This window comes from Corvus moneduloides, chromosome 4 (genome assembly GCF_009650955.1).
Source record: "Corvus moneduloides isolate bCorMon1 chromosome 4, bCorMon1.pri, whole genome shotgun sequence".
In the NCBI taxonomy this organism is placed as follows: Eukaryota; Metazoa; Chordata; class Aves; order Passeriformes; family Corvidae; genus Corvus; species Corvus moneduloides.
Window position 1 is genome coordinate 49,152,473 of NC_045479.1, and position 14,514 is coordinate 49,166,986.

The following is a 14,514-nucleotide window of genomic DNA, read 5'->3' on the forward strand; positions in this document are numbered from 1 at the left end:
ATCCTCTGCACTAATTTTATTGAAAACACAATTTTATGGGGATCTAGCATATAGCATTTTAATCTGATTTAAATATGGTATGTTTGATTTGCTGGAAACTAATTGATCCACTGTATTGTTCACATACAGTTATTTATGCGTTACTGCACCCTCATTTTTTCTTGTAAGGGAAGAGTAAGATCTTTTTTATTCAACACCTTTGTGTAGTTGTATGTAACATAGGCAACTGTGTACCCGTGTTAGTTCAGAAAACCAAAACCAAATACAGCAAGTGTAGCAGAGACAGATGTACAAATTTTAAAGCTATTTCTTTTAAATTCTTTCAGTGAGATCAGAACCTTTATGCTCTTGTAGCAAATTTCCACATGGGCCTAATTATAACAAGACTTTTGCTTTTCTGATGCAAGTAAATCAATGTGTTCTAACAGGTTGAGCCCCTTCACTCCCAACTTCATTTCATTTTTCCTTTGTAAACTCTGGTCTTCTGAGCTGACAAACCAATCCATTAACCCAATGAGCCAGACAGGATGTCTGCTTGTTTTTTAAACTTTGAAAAATCATTTATTTTCAGAAGCCCAACGTTAGTGAAAAACATACCCACCAGCTTAGGCTATGGAGCAGCTCTTAATGCAAGCTTGCAGGTAAAAAATACTAAATAATTCTTTCTTTATACGCACCGATTATGTTCTTGTGTGTGATATACTTTATTTCTGCTTATACATTGGTATAGAATTACCTGTCTTTATGTTTATGTGGACCTGATGGTCATTCTAAATAGTTGGGTTTATCATCCAAGTAAGTTGTATTACCTAGCACTGCAAGTAGTAGTTCTTTTTCATGCTACTTTTGATGTGAAGAAGCAAGAAGGACACCCTGTGGCAAAATCTGGAACATTCAGTTTTGCTGCAAATGTTAGATTGATAGAAGCTTTTGCAAATGCATGTGGATATGCATTAATATTTATCCAAGCTGTCATAAATGATTTCACATCATAGTGTTGGGGAACATGGTGCTCATGGCAAAAACTTTAAAGTTTAATTATAATATATAATTTTTATGCAGAAGAGGCAAATGTCAGGACTTTTTTATTTTGAGTTAAGTTCTGGTCATTTTTTAAAGTACAGCAGCTGCCTGCATTATAAAGGAGCTATACATTGTGTGGAAGGGCAAAGGGGTTAAGTGTAATTCAAAGTCAGAAAATGATGTAAAACTAGAAAGTGCCATGAATATCAGAACATAGTTAATAATGGAAAATAATGAAACCTAAGCAAAAGAAAGAGTAAACCAGAAGTAGAAATGCTGTTATATTCAGAATGTGAAAATAATTGGAAATGCACAAAATCCTTCTGACCACCTCAACAATTACTCAAAATGAGCTGTTCCGTGTGCGTTTATTTCTGAATGTTCATACACGTATGACTGCTATGTATATGTGTGGACTAATAATTTTGGCTTTACTTTTCATTTTGGTAGGCTGCACTGGCAGAGAGTAGTTTACCATTGCTTAGTAACCCAGGACTGATAAATAACGCATCCAGTGGCTTACTGCAGGCAGTCCATGAAGATCTCAATGGTTCGCTGGATCACATTGACAGTAATGGAAATAGCAGTCCAGGCTGCTCTCCTCAGCCTCACATGTAAGTGCAGTTAGCTTTCTTCCAAGAAAAAATGCCTTAGTCTAAGACACAGTATTACTCAAAAGAGCTTTGAAAGATGGTAAGTGAAACATCTGGAGCTATATATTTGAAACTAAACATTTATACTAAAGTATTTAAATAGATGAATCTGCATTTACTTTGTAGTTAGATTGCCGTAAGCTTTTTTTTGTTGTTTTGGTTTTTTTTTTAAGCCTCATCAATTTGCTTGCAATCTCTGAACTTAATGGGAGGCTGATCTCTGTGGTCATTTTCACAGCCTGGTTTGTAAGGTATAGTCGGACGTTCACATTGGAATTAGTTGTAATTTTAACTATGAGTCTCTAAACCATTTATGAACTGTAGTAGAGATATTGCCCATTTATATAAACCATAAAATGCAAAGTTTAACTGTTGCCCACAGTTTACATAGAAGCCAGTAAAGTGTAACTTTTTGCCTGTCATATAAATCAGTGTAATTACATATTCAAGTTTAATTACTGGTGCGTCTGTATTGGCAAGGTTTATATGTTATATTTTATGCAAGACTACGATTCCTATTAATATTTAGCAGCTAACTATATCATTAATTACTCTAAATTCTTTCCCCTACCATCTTTTTAATGGAGCTGAGAGAGTGGAAGTATTAAAAATTGATGTATTGTGGATTTCAGAAATGTGTCTGAAGCTTTAGAAATGCCTGGCCTTAATCAGTGGTGTCAAACATGGCAGTTTCTTGTTTACTAAATAGTAAAACATGTATCTTGGAGGTATTGTTTCCCAGGTTATTTATATAATAATTAGCGGTGTGATATCTAAGTAGACTTAGTTTTAAGTTTACTGTAGGATGATTTTTAAAGTGTATCTACAGTTATAGTGTCTTTTTTTTTTATGTTTTAAGAAGCTGATCTCATTTGCCTTTTTTCATTCTGTTTTCTCTTTCACATTTTGAATGTTCATTTTAATTGCTAGAGTGGGATATTTAACAGTAACAGTAATTGAGACCAGACTCCCTTTTTTTACTTATGCTCTGATGTGTGAAGAATCCATTTTGATCTGACCTTTTTTTAAGGGGAAATATTTTACTGATTTTTTTCTCCTTTTGTTTGGTGTTTTAATATATCTGTGATCACACAGAAATGTTTATTGTCATGCATTTAATTGTTTTATTGCACATTTATTCTACTTGCCTTTGAAAATAATACACTGTGAACATTCATGTATTTTATCAGGTTCCAAACCATTACTTTTTCAAAATGGAAAAATTTGTCTTTTGGAAGTGTCTTTAGATGTATTAAATAATACAAAAGAAGTGATAAAACTTGAAGTAGAAAGAACATGAATATATGCTCTTGAGAGTAACACTACTCTAAAACAAGTAAAGTGAGCAATCAGACAAAAGTTTTTATATCCCATGCTTTATGCTATCAACCATGCAGTGGGTAGCTTGAGGCCTTTTACTTTTAGCAGTTCTCCTGAGTATGCTAATGCTCTCTTCCTGTATAAAATGCCAAGACAATAAAACTTTAAAGAGCAAACAAGAGTTAGATGATGTGTGTTAAAAACAGCTACTTTACAGAAAAGAATGACACTTGCTATTAAAGTTGTTTTGTAAGTGCTAGGCAGATCTGTTTACATATCCTGTGTTCTGGCTGCCATTCTGCTGGATAAACTGTGATATCTGTGCATATGATTATGTAGATACGGCTACATTTATAGCTGTGTTTATAGCTAAAATACTGCATATTGTAGCAATTCTTGCCTATAACAAAGGCAAATACCTTGAGTTACACCCTAACTCAAGATTCAGCCTTCCTCTCTCATTTTAATGATGTGTCTTTTGTCAAAATAGGCATTTTCGGGACTTGCTATGGTAACTCTGGAAACTTGTGAGGACATGCTGCTCAGTTCTTGATAGATTGAAGCAACAGAATGTACATGCCCCGTGCCACCACTGGAGAAAGAATCTATGCTTATTCATCCCTTGCACCAAACTTAGTGCAAGAATTCTGGGCTTCTGTGAGACCATGAGGCATCAGACAAAACATGCAAACTATGACTTGATACCCACTCACTTGTGACATTTTTTCCTTTTCTTTGTGGAGGGAAAAAGGGAATGAATGCAATCTGCAAGGAAAGGTCAGGGTAGGGAGAGGCTTGCGTGAGAGGCAGAGGACCAAGGAAGAGAAGAGACCTCTTCTTTGCTTCCATGACCACATTGGTCGGGGACCCTCATTTTTGTTAAAGAGCATTACTTAAGAAAATGAGAAAATAGTATAGGTAAAGCAAAACAGAGGCAAAACAAATGAGAAAGAAGTAAACAGAAGTAAATAGGTAAAGCAAAGCAGAAGTAAAACGAGAAGACAAGTGAGGAATATGGCAAATAATGAAGACACAATTTAAATTTTGCATTACCTCCACAGATAACATAATCTCTTTCTGTTTTTAACTGAAAAATAGTTAATAAACTATTAAAAAAAAAGTATTTTACTGGCACAAGCACCTACGTAGTTTTAGTCTACTGAGAACGTTCACCCAGGAAGTGTGAGTGTTTCTCCCCTAGAGAAGGGTTCTCGAGGTGTGATAATTACTTCACTCACCTAAGAATTTGGAGGCTCTATTAATCTCCAAGTAGATTAAACCTCCATCTCCTGATTCCCAGGAAGATGCCCTAGCTACAACAGCAGCTATATATGCTGAGCAATGTTGCCTGTCATCTTGTTATGTGGCACACATGCAGGAACAATGGAGCAAGGTATTAGGGAAGGAGGCAAGATGTTATGCGCAATTTAGAGATCAAAGGATTCAGTTGGGAAGGTGCAGAGTTTGAATTTTAGACAAGCTTCCAGATGGAGTAATTTCTTTGGTATTTCAGCAAGAATCCCAGTGACAGTGTCAAAGCCAACCATCTTAGCCATTTGGTTGTTAAAATTGTACTGACTGTCACTTTATCAGGTATGATAAAACTATATGATAGCAAAACTGTCTTGTTTTAGGATGATCATATGATTTTAGCATATTTTATGTGTGTGTGCGGAAGTCACTGTATCTGTGGTTGAGCATTGGAACATTATCAGAGACATTGTTTTCTGTTATTGTAGTGCCTTAGCTACTGAGTTTCAGAAAGTCGGGAAATCGTTTCAGTTGTTGGATATGAACCTAGTACTTCACATCTGGTTTTGTGAAACAGAGCAGTAAGAGCATTTAGAGTCATTAATTTACCCATCTGTGGCCAGGTATCTTAACATAGGTGGGCAAACCAACTTACTTAGAAAATAGTCTCTGTTCATTGACTAGAGAAAGACAGGAGGTCTGTAACTTCAAGTAACTGTATCACACTTAAATGCTTGTTAAGTGCAGCGAGTCCAAGCCAGTGTATTTACGGCACTTTAAAACCGCTAAAATTTTGGCCTCATGTAATGAAATATAATCTGCTCCATTTCTTACGCTTTTTGAATACTTAAAAATACTGCAGGAAGTTGTAGGTGATCAGTATAACCATGGCCTGGTAGCTGGGGTAACTCTTATATTAATTATTACATAAAGCGTCTGAAATTTTATATTGTGTGCCTCCCAGTTTCCTTTCTCTATTTGATGAAAGGTGGCCACGATCCCATATGCAGCATATGACTAGTGGGATCTTAAGCCCTAGGTTTTCTTTCTGTGTTTCAGCAGTATTAAATCCAAGTTCTGTCTTTGACTTGTCTTCAAATCTGATTCCTGGTATGTAGGCGCTGAGTGCTTTCTTGACATAAATCTTCCCTGAGAAAATGTGTTACTTATTGTGGGCATGTATGTTCTGTTCAAAATTTGAATTTCTTTTAAGATCAGTTGTCAACAATCTATGTCAGGCAATTGTATTTTAAGTCAATGCTTAAGACTCTTTCTTCCTTCATTATTTCAAAATGGACTACTTCTCCAAACTTAGAGTGAGTTAGAGCTGATAAGCAATAGGTTTCAAAGTGACAAACAGAACTGAAGATATTTTATACACAAAGATTCATTATTTATGGTTGCTGCTAATCTTACATAACAATTGTACATGGATGTAACTGTAAGTTCCACAGTACACACCTTCAAAATATAAATTCAGACTTCTGAATTAAAAAAAGATAAACCCAAACAAGTGCAGTTAAAGCTGGGTTGTGGGAAACATTGGAGAAAACTTTTTTTATTCTTGTAGAAACAACAGCATTGGATGAGACATGAAATGATGCTTAGGAGCAATAATGACAGTTTATGCATTAGTGAAAATGCAACTTCTTTTTAACCTGTATGTAATAGACAGCATACTGCTGAAGAGTTTTGGAGGGATTTGAAGGTCAGTTCTTTCAGAACTAATAAATTTAGATTTTTAAATGAGCATCAGGATCATAATGAAATCAACTTTCAATAAAGCTATTACTTTTCCTGTCTCTATTATATGTTCAAGAGTTCTCGCTCTTGAGGATGGAAAATAAGGGATGCAAATGAAGTTCAACTATTTTTCTAGTGTTTGTCTCTGCATTGTACTAGACTGATAACATTTCAGTGATTATTGCAACTGGCACAGACCCGGGTGTTTTGTCACCAGAATACTTAGCACATCACTTGTCCCCATGATAATGGCAAATGCATCATGCACAGTGCCATTTTACTTCATTGTATAATCCTAGGGGGGAAAGGTACCATTTTAATCTGTAAAGCTTTTTAGCAGTTGAGGATACTGAAAGAAATTGGTCATGAAAAAACAAGGAAAATTGCAGACTGAGGAAATGTAGTCTTGCCATAGGAAACAATGAGGCGATTATACCATTCTGTTAAAACTGCAGCTCATTTAATAAGGAGTGGAAGGAGTTAGAAAAGGTGATAGGGAAAGCAGATATCCCTCTGGTGAGGTTTTGTGGAAGGGGCTTGTCATTATGGTTGTCCCCCTTCTCACTCTGTGGACAAGACTGAGGACAAGGCAACTAAACTCATTCTCAACTGATTTACCAAAATAATCTAGTTCCTAACAGCAGATCCAGAATCCTGGAATTAAAACCATTATGATTTCTCGAATTTTAGTTGTTGACAGTTTTTTTAGAAAAGTACAGTGAAAATAAGAAATAAGGTTTTAGAGTCACTTCTCAAAAAGTGAGTTCATACATCATGTCCTATATGACTCTTTGTGTTCAGCTATCATAGTGCTATACTCTGTAAGATGGGAATTGTTTGAAACCAAATGTCAAGACACACACATACATTCTGTGATGAAGGTGTTTCTAGAAAACATTATGGTAGGTTGTTATGAGAAAGAATAACCTTGTCCAAATGAGCAAGGGTAAGAGTCAAAAAAAAAAAAAAAGGACCTTATGCAGTGTTGTCCTTCGTCTTCGATTTTGTGTGGAAAAAGTGAGTTCCAAGCATCTATGGTTTCAGTCACCTTCTCTTTTGTATGCTCTTGTCGTTCCCAGCCCTACTCCTTTACCTTTTCTCACTCTTGCCCTGACTGGATCATTTCTCTCTGCAGTTCTATCTGCATAATCATCAAACTTGTTATTTTTTTTTCAAACTTTTTTATCTTTAAATTTTATTCCCAGAGGCAAATATGATTATTCTGCTCTAAGATCATTTACTTTTGAGGTGCTTCAGTTTGAAAGCATTCCATTGTCAGGTCGTTCCCATATCTGATTATTCCAGTCCCCCACTGTTAAGCTTTCACACCACTTACAGTAGGTTACCTATCATTCCAGTTTTAATCCCTTTCATTCCCTTGTTTCTTTAACTTCATAATGTTACAATCCCCTGTCTTTCCTTCTTCCTTTTTTTTTTTTTTTTTTTTGTTATCATTTCATTGTCCCATTTCATGATCTCTTTGCATTTACCTTGGAGGCTTGTTCTGTTCTAGGGGACTGCTATGATCCAAGTCTCTTGTTCATTGAATAAGACTTGACATAGTGTATAAGAAAATAAACTCGCGAAACATATCAATTAGCGGGGATGTAACAAGCATTATTAAATAGGTGAGAAGCATGTAATTGAGCAGATCAATGTGGTAGCAGTTGCAGTATTTCTGGGTATCCTTGTTCATCAAAAACGTTTCACGTAATCACATGATATTTTAATGCCTGTATAATTTAATTTCACACATTTTTATTCATAAATCTAACATAAGGATGATAATGGGCAAAGAGATTTTGTGACAACAATTGACTTATTTTTATATGAAAAGAGGAACAGCTAGGAAATGGGATCTTAAAGGTTATAGCTTTTGTCTGAGCATACTCCCACTGAAAGAAGTTCTATTGTGAGAATATGCAGTGAAATAATTTTGGCTTTTGTACAGAACCATTTACATGTGGACACTAATGGAAAATTAAGCAATGGTGTTTTTATTAACAATATTTTTCACCATTTCCGTTGAGACAACTTTTCACTTGAATGTTTCTCTAAATATTTATATTTTCCTTTTTTTAAATTTTATTTTACATTACTTTACTTTTCAGTCCATTTGTCCTCTGCATTTGCTTCTGTTCATCAATTTTCTTATTTTCCAACGCTGATGGTCCAGTTCTTTACCATTTCATCTCTAGCTTCTTAAATGTTACACGTCTTACTTTTGATCAGAAGTTGCTATTTCTTTCTTACATGATTCCAGCCCCAATTGTTGCACTTCTAGAGTACATTCCCAATGCTCTTAACAAAAAGATCACTCCAGCGATACAGGGCCTTCAGCTGAAAAGAGTCAGATCCCCATAGCATAGCTTGTAGAAGTTGGTAGGCTCCTGTGGGGTTTCACAGAATCTTTTTGGAAGCTGTCTTGCTGAAAACTTTGTGGTACTGCTGTCATGAATTCTCAGTGTATGGACAAGATACTTCTGCTTTTCACATAAAAGGTCTGTATAAGAAAAGGCAGCATCTTAAGTATTGTTGCAGATGTTAAAAATTTGTTTGACGTTGCACAACTAAATCTCTCTGCAATGTGGTCGTGTAGCTCCTCAAATTAGTTCATAAGAGAGTCCTATCTTTGTACAATGCAAAAGCTGAGATGAAAGTGCCATTAAAGTGTATTTCTAAAACTGCACAGACAGTAACAAATTTTATCCACTCTTGATGATTGCATTTGTTTTTTAAATAACTATAATATTATAAGCCAAAATTTTTGAAAGTGGACTCTCTAAATACTGTTTCTTGATACACGTCCAAAATGTGTCTTTAAACTTACTTATCACATAAAAAGTCAAATAAAAAAATACAATTATAACCAACTGATAACATTTATACCAGTTGTTTAAATTATGATCCATAAATCCAAGCATTCCTTGAAAAATGTAGGACATTATGCTGAGAAATTATTTGACTATTGTTTAATCTTTAGAATTCATAGAAAACTAAGCACTTTAAGCATTTTAAAAGAATAAAAATTCCAATGTAGGGTTGTGTTTTTTTAAGACTTTATAGAAAGACTTCATCTCGTGTGAAACCCCACGTGTAGGTCACATTAAAGTTACTAAATCTCAAAATGGCTAAAGACGTGATTATACCTGGTAAAGTCCATATGCAAAAGTAAAGTTCACAGTCTTCTGACGAAGTGCAGTTGCATCTAACAAAAGTCTTTGATTTTAGATCGGTGCTGGGAATGCATATATGTTGTACAGACTCTGATGTAATTTCTGTTAGGGTTATAACTGCAAGCATTCTGGTGGTTTTCTCCAAATAAGCAACAACATTAAAGGTTTATCTTAAGTTAGGCTGAAGATATCCAGTAGTCTCCCTCCTACACCAAGATTTTACCAAGTTCATTGTTCCACTGTACCCATTAATAAGGATTTAATGATGTTGCAGAATCTTTGTATGATTGTGGCCGCTCCACTGGTGCTTTTCAAAGGCTTAAATAGGCTTCTGATTGAGATGGATAAGGGGATATGTTTATTTGATGCAGTATTATGGTATGATAGTAGTAGTCTGGGTAATTAGGGACTTCCCCGAAAATTAATTCTTATTTCTCTTCCTGTTTCCCCTCCCTTTCGTCACTCCTTGCAAATTTGGCATTATCAGACACCATAGCTGAAAAATGACCTCTGAGCTTTTATCTCCTCTTGCTCTAAGAACACAGGAGATAAGAGTCATGTTGTGAGCAACCATATATTACAATACCTCTCCTACAATTATCATAGTCCATCTCTAATTTGAAAGACATTGGAAAACTTCATTCCTTTGATGATTATAAGCCATATTCTAATTTCCAGACTAAATATATTCTAATTTAGGTTTGCTGATATATGTTTTAGTCTACTGAGTCTTTTTTATTCTTCCTCATGTTTCTCAAATGTATTCTAGAGAGCACACTGTGAGCTTTGAATCTTCATTTTGTAGACCAGACTGTTTCTGATAGAGCAGACTGTCCATTTCCATCATGTGTCTACAAGCCATTCCATAAAAAGACTCAGTTTGGATTTAGTTATGTGGGTAGGTATTAACAGGTTTTTGAAGAATTCCAGATGTACTTGTATATAATGTGTTCCTTCTTTGTCTCTGTTCCTGTGGGGAAGAAGCTTATTTCAGCTATATTCAGCAAAACTGTTATGGTTTATTTTAATATACACTATTACAGATGGACTGGGGGCCCTGTTGTAGAAAACGCTGTACAAAGGCAAAACAAAAAGGTTTGTCAAACCCCTGCCCCAAACTCTTGCAGTCTTTAGGTAGTAGTTGAATTACTTAGGTTTTGAGAAGGACCTTCAGATGTAGTTTGAATAGAAGCTGTATATACTTAAACTACTGTCCCCTTGTAGAATAACATCACTTCATTTAGAGAAGGGTTTGACACAAAGCTGGTTGCCATTGACAGCACTATAGGTACATAAAGCCCAAAGGTGAACCATGCCTGGTAGCAGTGACATACCATGAGATGAGCACCCGTCAAGTAGTGTTCTGTTACTATGCATGCCCTTTAATTCATAGCATTATGAGAGATAATTATGCATTTGTATCTATCTGGAGCTACTGGAAGTACAATTAAAATCGTATATATTTTTATTTTGTAGCTATATTTTTATTTTGTAGCTACATATATACAGGCGTATTAATGACCAGTGTATTGCACTGTATATATTTCATTCAGCAGGAATCCACTGCCCTGTGAAGCTGAAGTCTGTGTTTAAGCACAGCTCAAAGCATGTGGCTAAGAGGCAGGATATATTAATCTAGGCTCTGTGATATCTCAGATATCTCCTAATCAGCTCAGTCTGCAGGCAGACTATATTTGTGTTTTCTTGCAGAAATGATACAGATACAGCATATTTATCTGAAATGTTGCTCTTCACATCTAAATGGTAAATCTGCAGTAGTATAAAAATGGGAGGCATGATTAGTATTTGTATGTTAACAGTTTGGTGAAACGTTCTGAAGAAAGTTGGAATGACTGGATGCACAGTCTTTCCTAAAAGTAGAAATTGTAGCTGGTGACAAATGTGTGCTGACAAACGTATGTGGTTGTTGAGAGCATACTTAACAGGAACATTGTACATAAAAGTAAGCTCTGTCTTCCACACAGTTCTTCTGATTGGTCTTTTCTGAAGACTGGGGAAAGACTAAAAATACCCGGTTTTTTGAGAAGAGAGGAACTGAGTGGGAAATGATGACAGCGTTCAGAACACTGTGCAGAGAAGATGGGAAAGAACTTGTCCATTGGGAATGGGACAAGAAATAGTTGATTGGTATTTTGGCAAGAACGCCAGAAAAAAATCCCCACCTTTCTGACTTTAGGATAATAAAGTGCTGATATATGTACCAACACAGAAAGTCTTTTCAACCACTGATACCGGAAGCTTCTAAGAAGAAATTAAAGTGGTCAAAAGTGGTTTAAGTATGAATGATCCTACTTTGGGGTAGGGAAAAGAAATTAAGACTTTATGATCTCTTGAAGTCCCTTCCAACCCTGTTTCTTTTGATCCATATCATAAATCTTGAAAAAGTAGGAGCTTTTTCATGTATGCTGTGTTTTACAAAGATAGCTGAATTGCCCATATCCATTTATGTTGTAACTTGGAGCAGCTCTCATTGCTAAATACTTTTAAGCACTCTTAAGATTGAATTGAAAGTTGGCCTTGCAGAGAAATACATAGTGAGCACAGAATTCAGCTAATATGAGAAATGTCAGCAAGGGCAGTGCAGAAAGTCCTGAACAGGTCAGTTTGACCAAATTGTCCATGTTGAGAGTGATGTGTGATTCTGCTTGTTAAATGCTACCATCAGCTGTTCAGCAAAAAAAACAGAACTGAAGAGCTGGCCTTTCTCCAGGCTTGTTCTAGCAGAACAAGCTAGTCCAGCTAGGCAAGCGGTGTTGGGAATCCAGAGAGGTCCCAGCTGACTGGAAACTGGAGAATGTTGTCCCAGTTTCCAGGAAAGGCAATAAGGAGGACACTGGAAACTACAGGCCTGTTGATCTCAATGCAGTGTCTGACAAAATCATGGAAGACCTTATTCTGGGAACTACTGAGTGAAAAAAGAGGAGGACAACACAGTCACTGGTGACAGCCGGCATAGATTCATGAGGGGGAAGTCCAGTTTGTCAAACCTGATTTCCTTCTATGACAAGATAACTCAGGTACTTAGTTGTTGCTGCAAAGTTTTGGTGTAACTGGTACACTTCTTAAAACCTCCCAACCATTAGACACTACAGAGCATGCCAGATCCACAGCCCCTTCTCTTGAACTTTGTTGTTTCTGGGCTTGCTCTTTTTCTATGGTTCTTCAATAACCCCAAAAATATTCACACTGAAATCTCTAGTATTTTGTCATTTTCCTTTGAAATTTTGCCTTAAAAACTTCTGTGCCTTTTCTCCCTAATACTTTTCTTTGTTTAGCATGTTAACTTTAGACGTTTGAACTAGATGCAGTTGATGGGTTGAAAGACTTTAGAGGCCTGTGCCCTAAGCTAATTTCTTGTCAAGTCTCTACTTTTTTGTGGTTCTATCACAGAGAAAATACATTTATTTAGACACCAAAGGGAGCAAGCAAACGTCAAGGATGGGAATTTTAGTAAGAGTTGCTAGAATCAGAAAATCTATGTTAATGTCATCTTCTTAATCAGAACTTGATGCTTAAAAATTTTGATCCTGTAAGAAGGGCTAATTGTAGGTGAGCTTTAAGCCTCATTTGATATATAGAGTGTTCTTAATATGCCAGTTTTTCAGAAAGATGATGTCTTTATCCATGTTCAAAATTTAATATATTAGTGGAAATAGGATATCCATATTAATAGTCTTTGCCTTTTCTTGCCAAGTTTAAAAATAATAATAATAATTAAAAGAAAGAACCCCAAACAATTGACAAAACACCAAGACCTGCTCAATTTAGTTATGTTTCATAATGTAAAAAAAATTCTCTGTGTGTTTTCACTGCCCATTTTTAATCAACAAATTTTTTTTGGTAAAGGAAAATGAAATTGTCGCATTAAATCTGTCAATTTATACTCTAGAAATTTCTCTATACAAAGCTCATCTCTTTGTACTAAGCTAAAAGGACAAAGAGAGCATGTTTGATTGTTGGGAGGTTTTTTTATTATTTTCAACATATTTTCAACTCAAACTCCTTACTATAAAGCTAAAATTATTCAAAAACTTGTTTTGCATATTTTCCTTTTTATTTTGGAATGCCACTACTGGCCATTTTCAAACTTTTGTTTGAACAGAAACTCTGTGTTTTAGCTGTCCCTAATTTAAAGAGAATAAGTTGATATTTGGATGTTCTTGGGCAGGCCCAAACTGATAGGACAGGAAGCACCAAGCTCCAACTCCATCCTCTTCAGGATCAAATGTATTTGTATATTTTGTAGATAAGCAGATAAGTAATCTCTGAGTTGGGAACTGCATATGCTATAGAAAGGAAAAACGAGAGGTTTGCTCCTAGTCTCCATGAATTAATGGTTAGCTGGCTTCTGCAGTGTGAAGGTCAATATGTGTTAAAACATTTTTCCTGTAGATTAATGGTAGATGGCATCTTGGAATTATTGAATACTCAATATTTTTAATAGGATTTTTATATATAATAATTTTAATAAACAGAACTCATTAACTGTGTAACATACTGAGGATTTTAGAAACCTCTTTTTTGCAGTAGCATCATGCCTTTTTATTTTTATAATAAATTAGTAGTGTGATAACTATAAGGATAAAGTTATTATAAAACTGCCATATTAAATTGGGTGACCCTTAAGTATGAGTAAGGTGAAGGTGAACATGTGCTTTTTTCCTATACTTTCCATGTTTCTGTATTTTTAGTATATCACTATTACTCGTATCTCCAATGTTCTACTTTTGCATTGACTTCAGAGGCAGCTAAATTAATTAAAAGTTTCCTCCCACAGATATGTTCTCATGCCATAGGTCACTTGTGTTGTTCTTTCCTGGATTCTTCTATACGGTTTTTGAGATGAATGAGTAAAAGCTAAAGGGCAGTCAAGTTATATAGAATATAGAAGTTGAAGTGAGGACCTGCTTACAAATGCATAAACATGTTTTATATAATTGTCATTGTCATTTTTCTGTCCTAGTTAGTCTAACATACTAGGTTTGGACTTCTTAAGCAGAGGCACCATTGAAAGATTCATAATGTATTTCCCAAGTGGTTATAGTAGATGGATGTATATGGGCGGTTTATTTTCATTCTTTTATTTGTCAGCAGTAAATTGATTTTGCCATGAATTGTCAGCTTTGGGGTTTTTTCACAATTAACTTCACATATAACTAGTCTATATATATCGTGTTGTTATCTCTGTTTATATCTTCAGGGCTATTCATAATTATATTCAAAATAGAAATCAAATGTAGGATCTTAGAGAATTCTTGGTGTTAACCGTACCTCTATGTTGTGATACAATCTTTTATTCTTCACTTAATAACTTTTATTACTGACAA

The 14,514-nt window shown here is 35.3% G+C and overlaps 1 protein-coding gene across 1 annotated transcript in view; it reads left to right on the forward strand.

Moving 5' to 3' along the window:
- FOXP2 (forkhead box P2) overlaps positions 1 to 14,514 on the forward strand; it is a 415,537-nt gene that overhangs the window by 376,435 nt on the left and 24,588 nt on the right. Inside the window, exons 18-19 of the mRNA XM_032107078.1 lie at positions 572 to 641; positions 1,474 to 1,637. Coding sequence (XP_031962969.1) covers positions 572 to 641; positions 1,474 to 1,637 — 234 coding nt within the window. The remainder of the gene's footprint in view (positions 1 to 571; positions 642 to 1,473; positions 1,638 to 14,514) is intronic.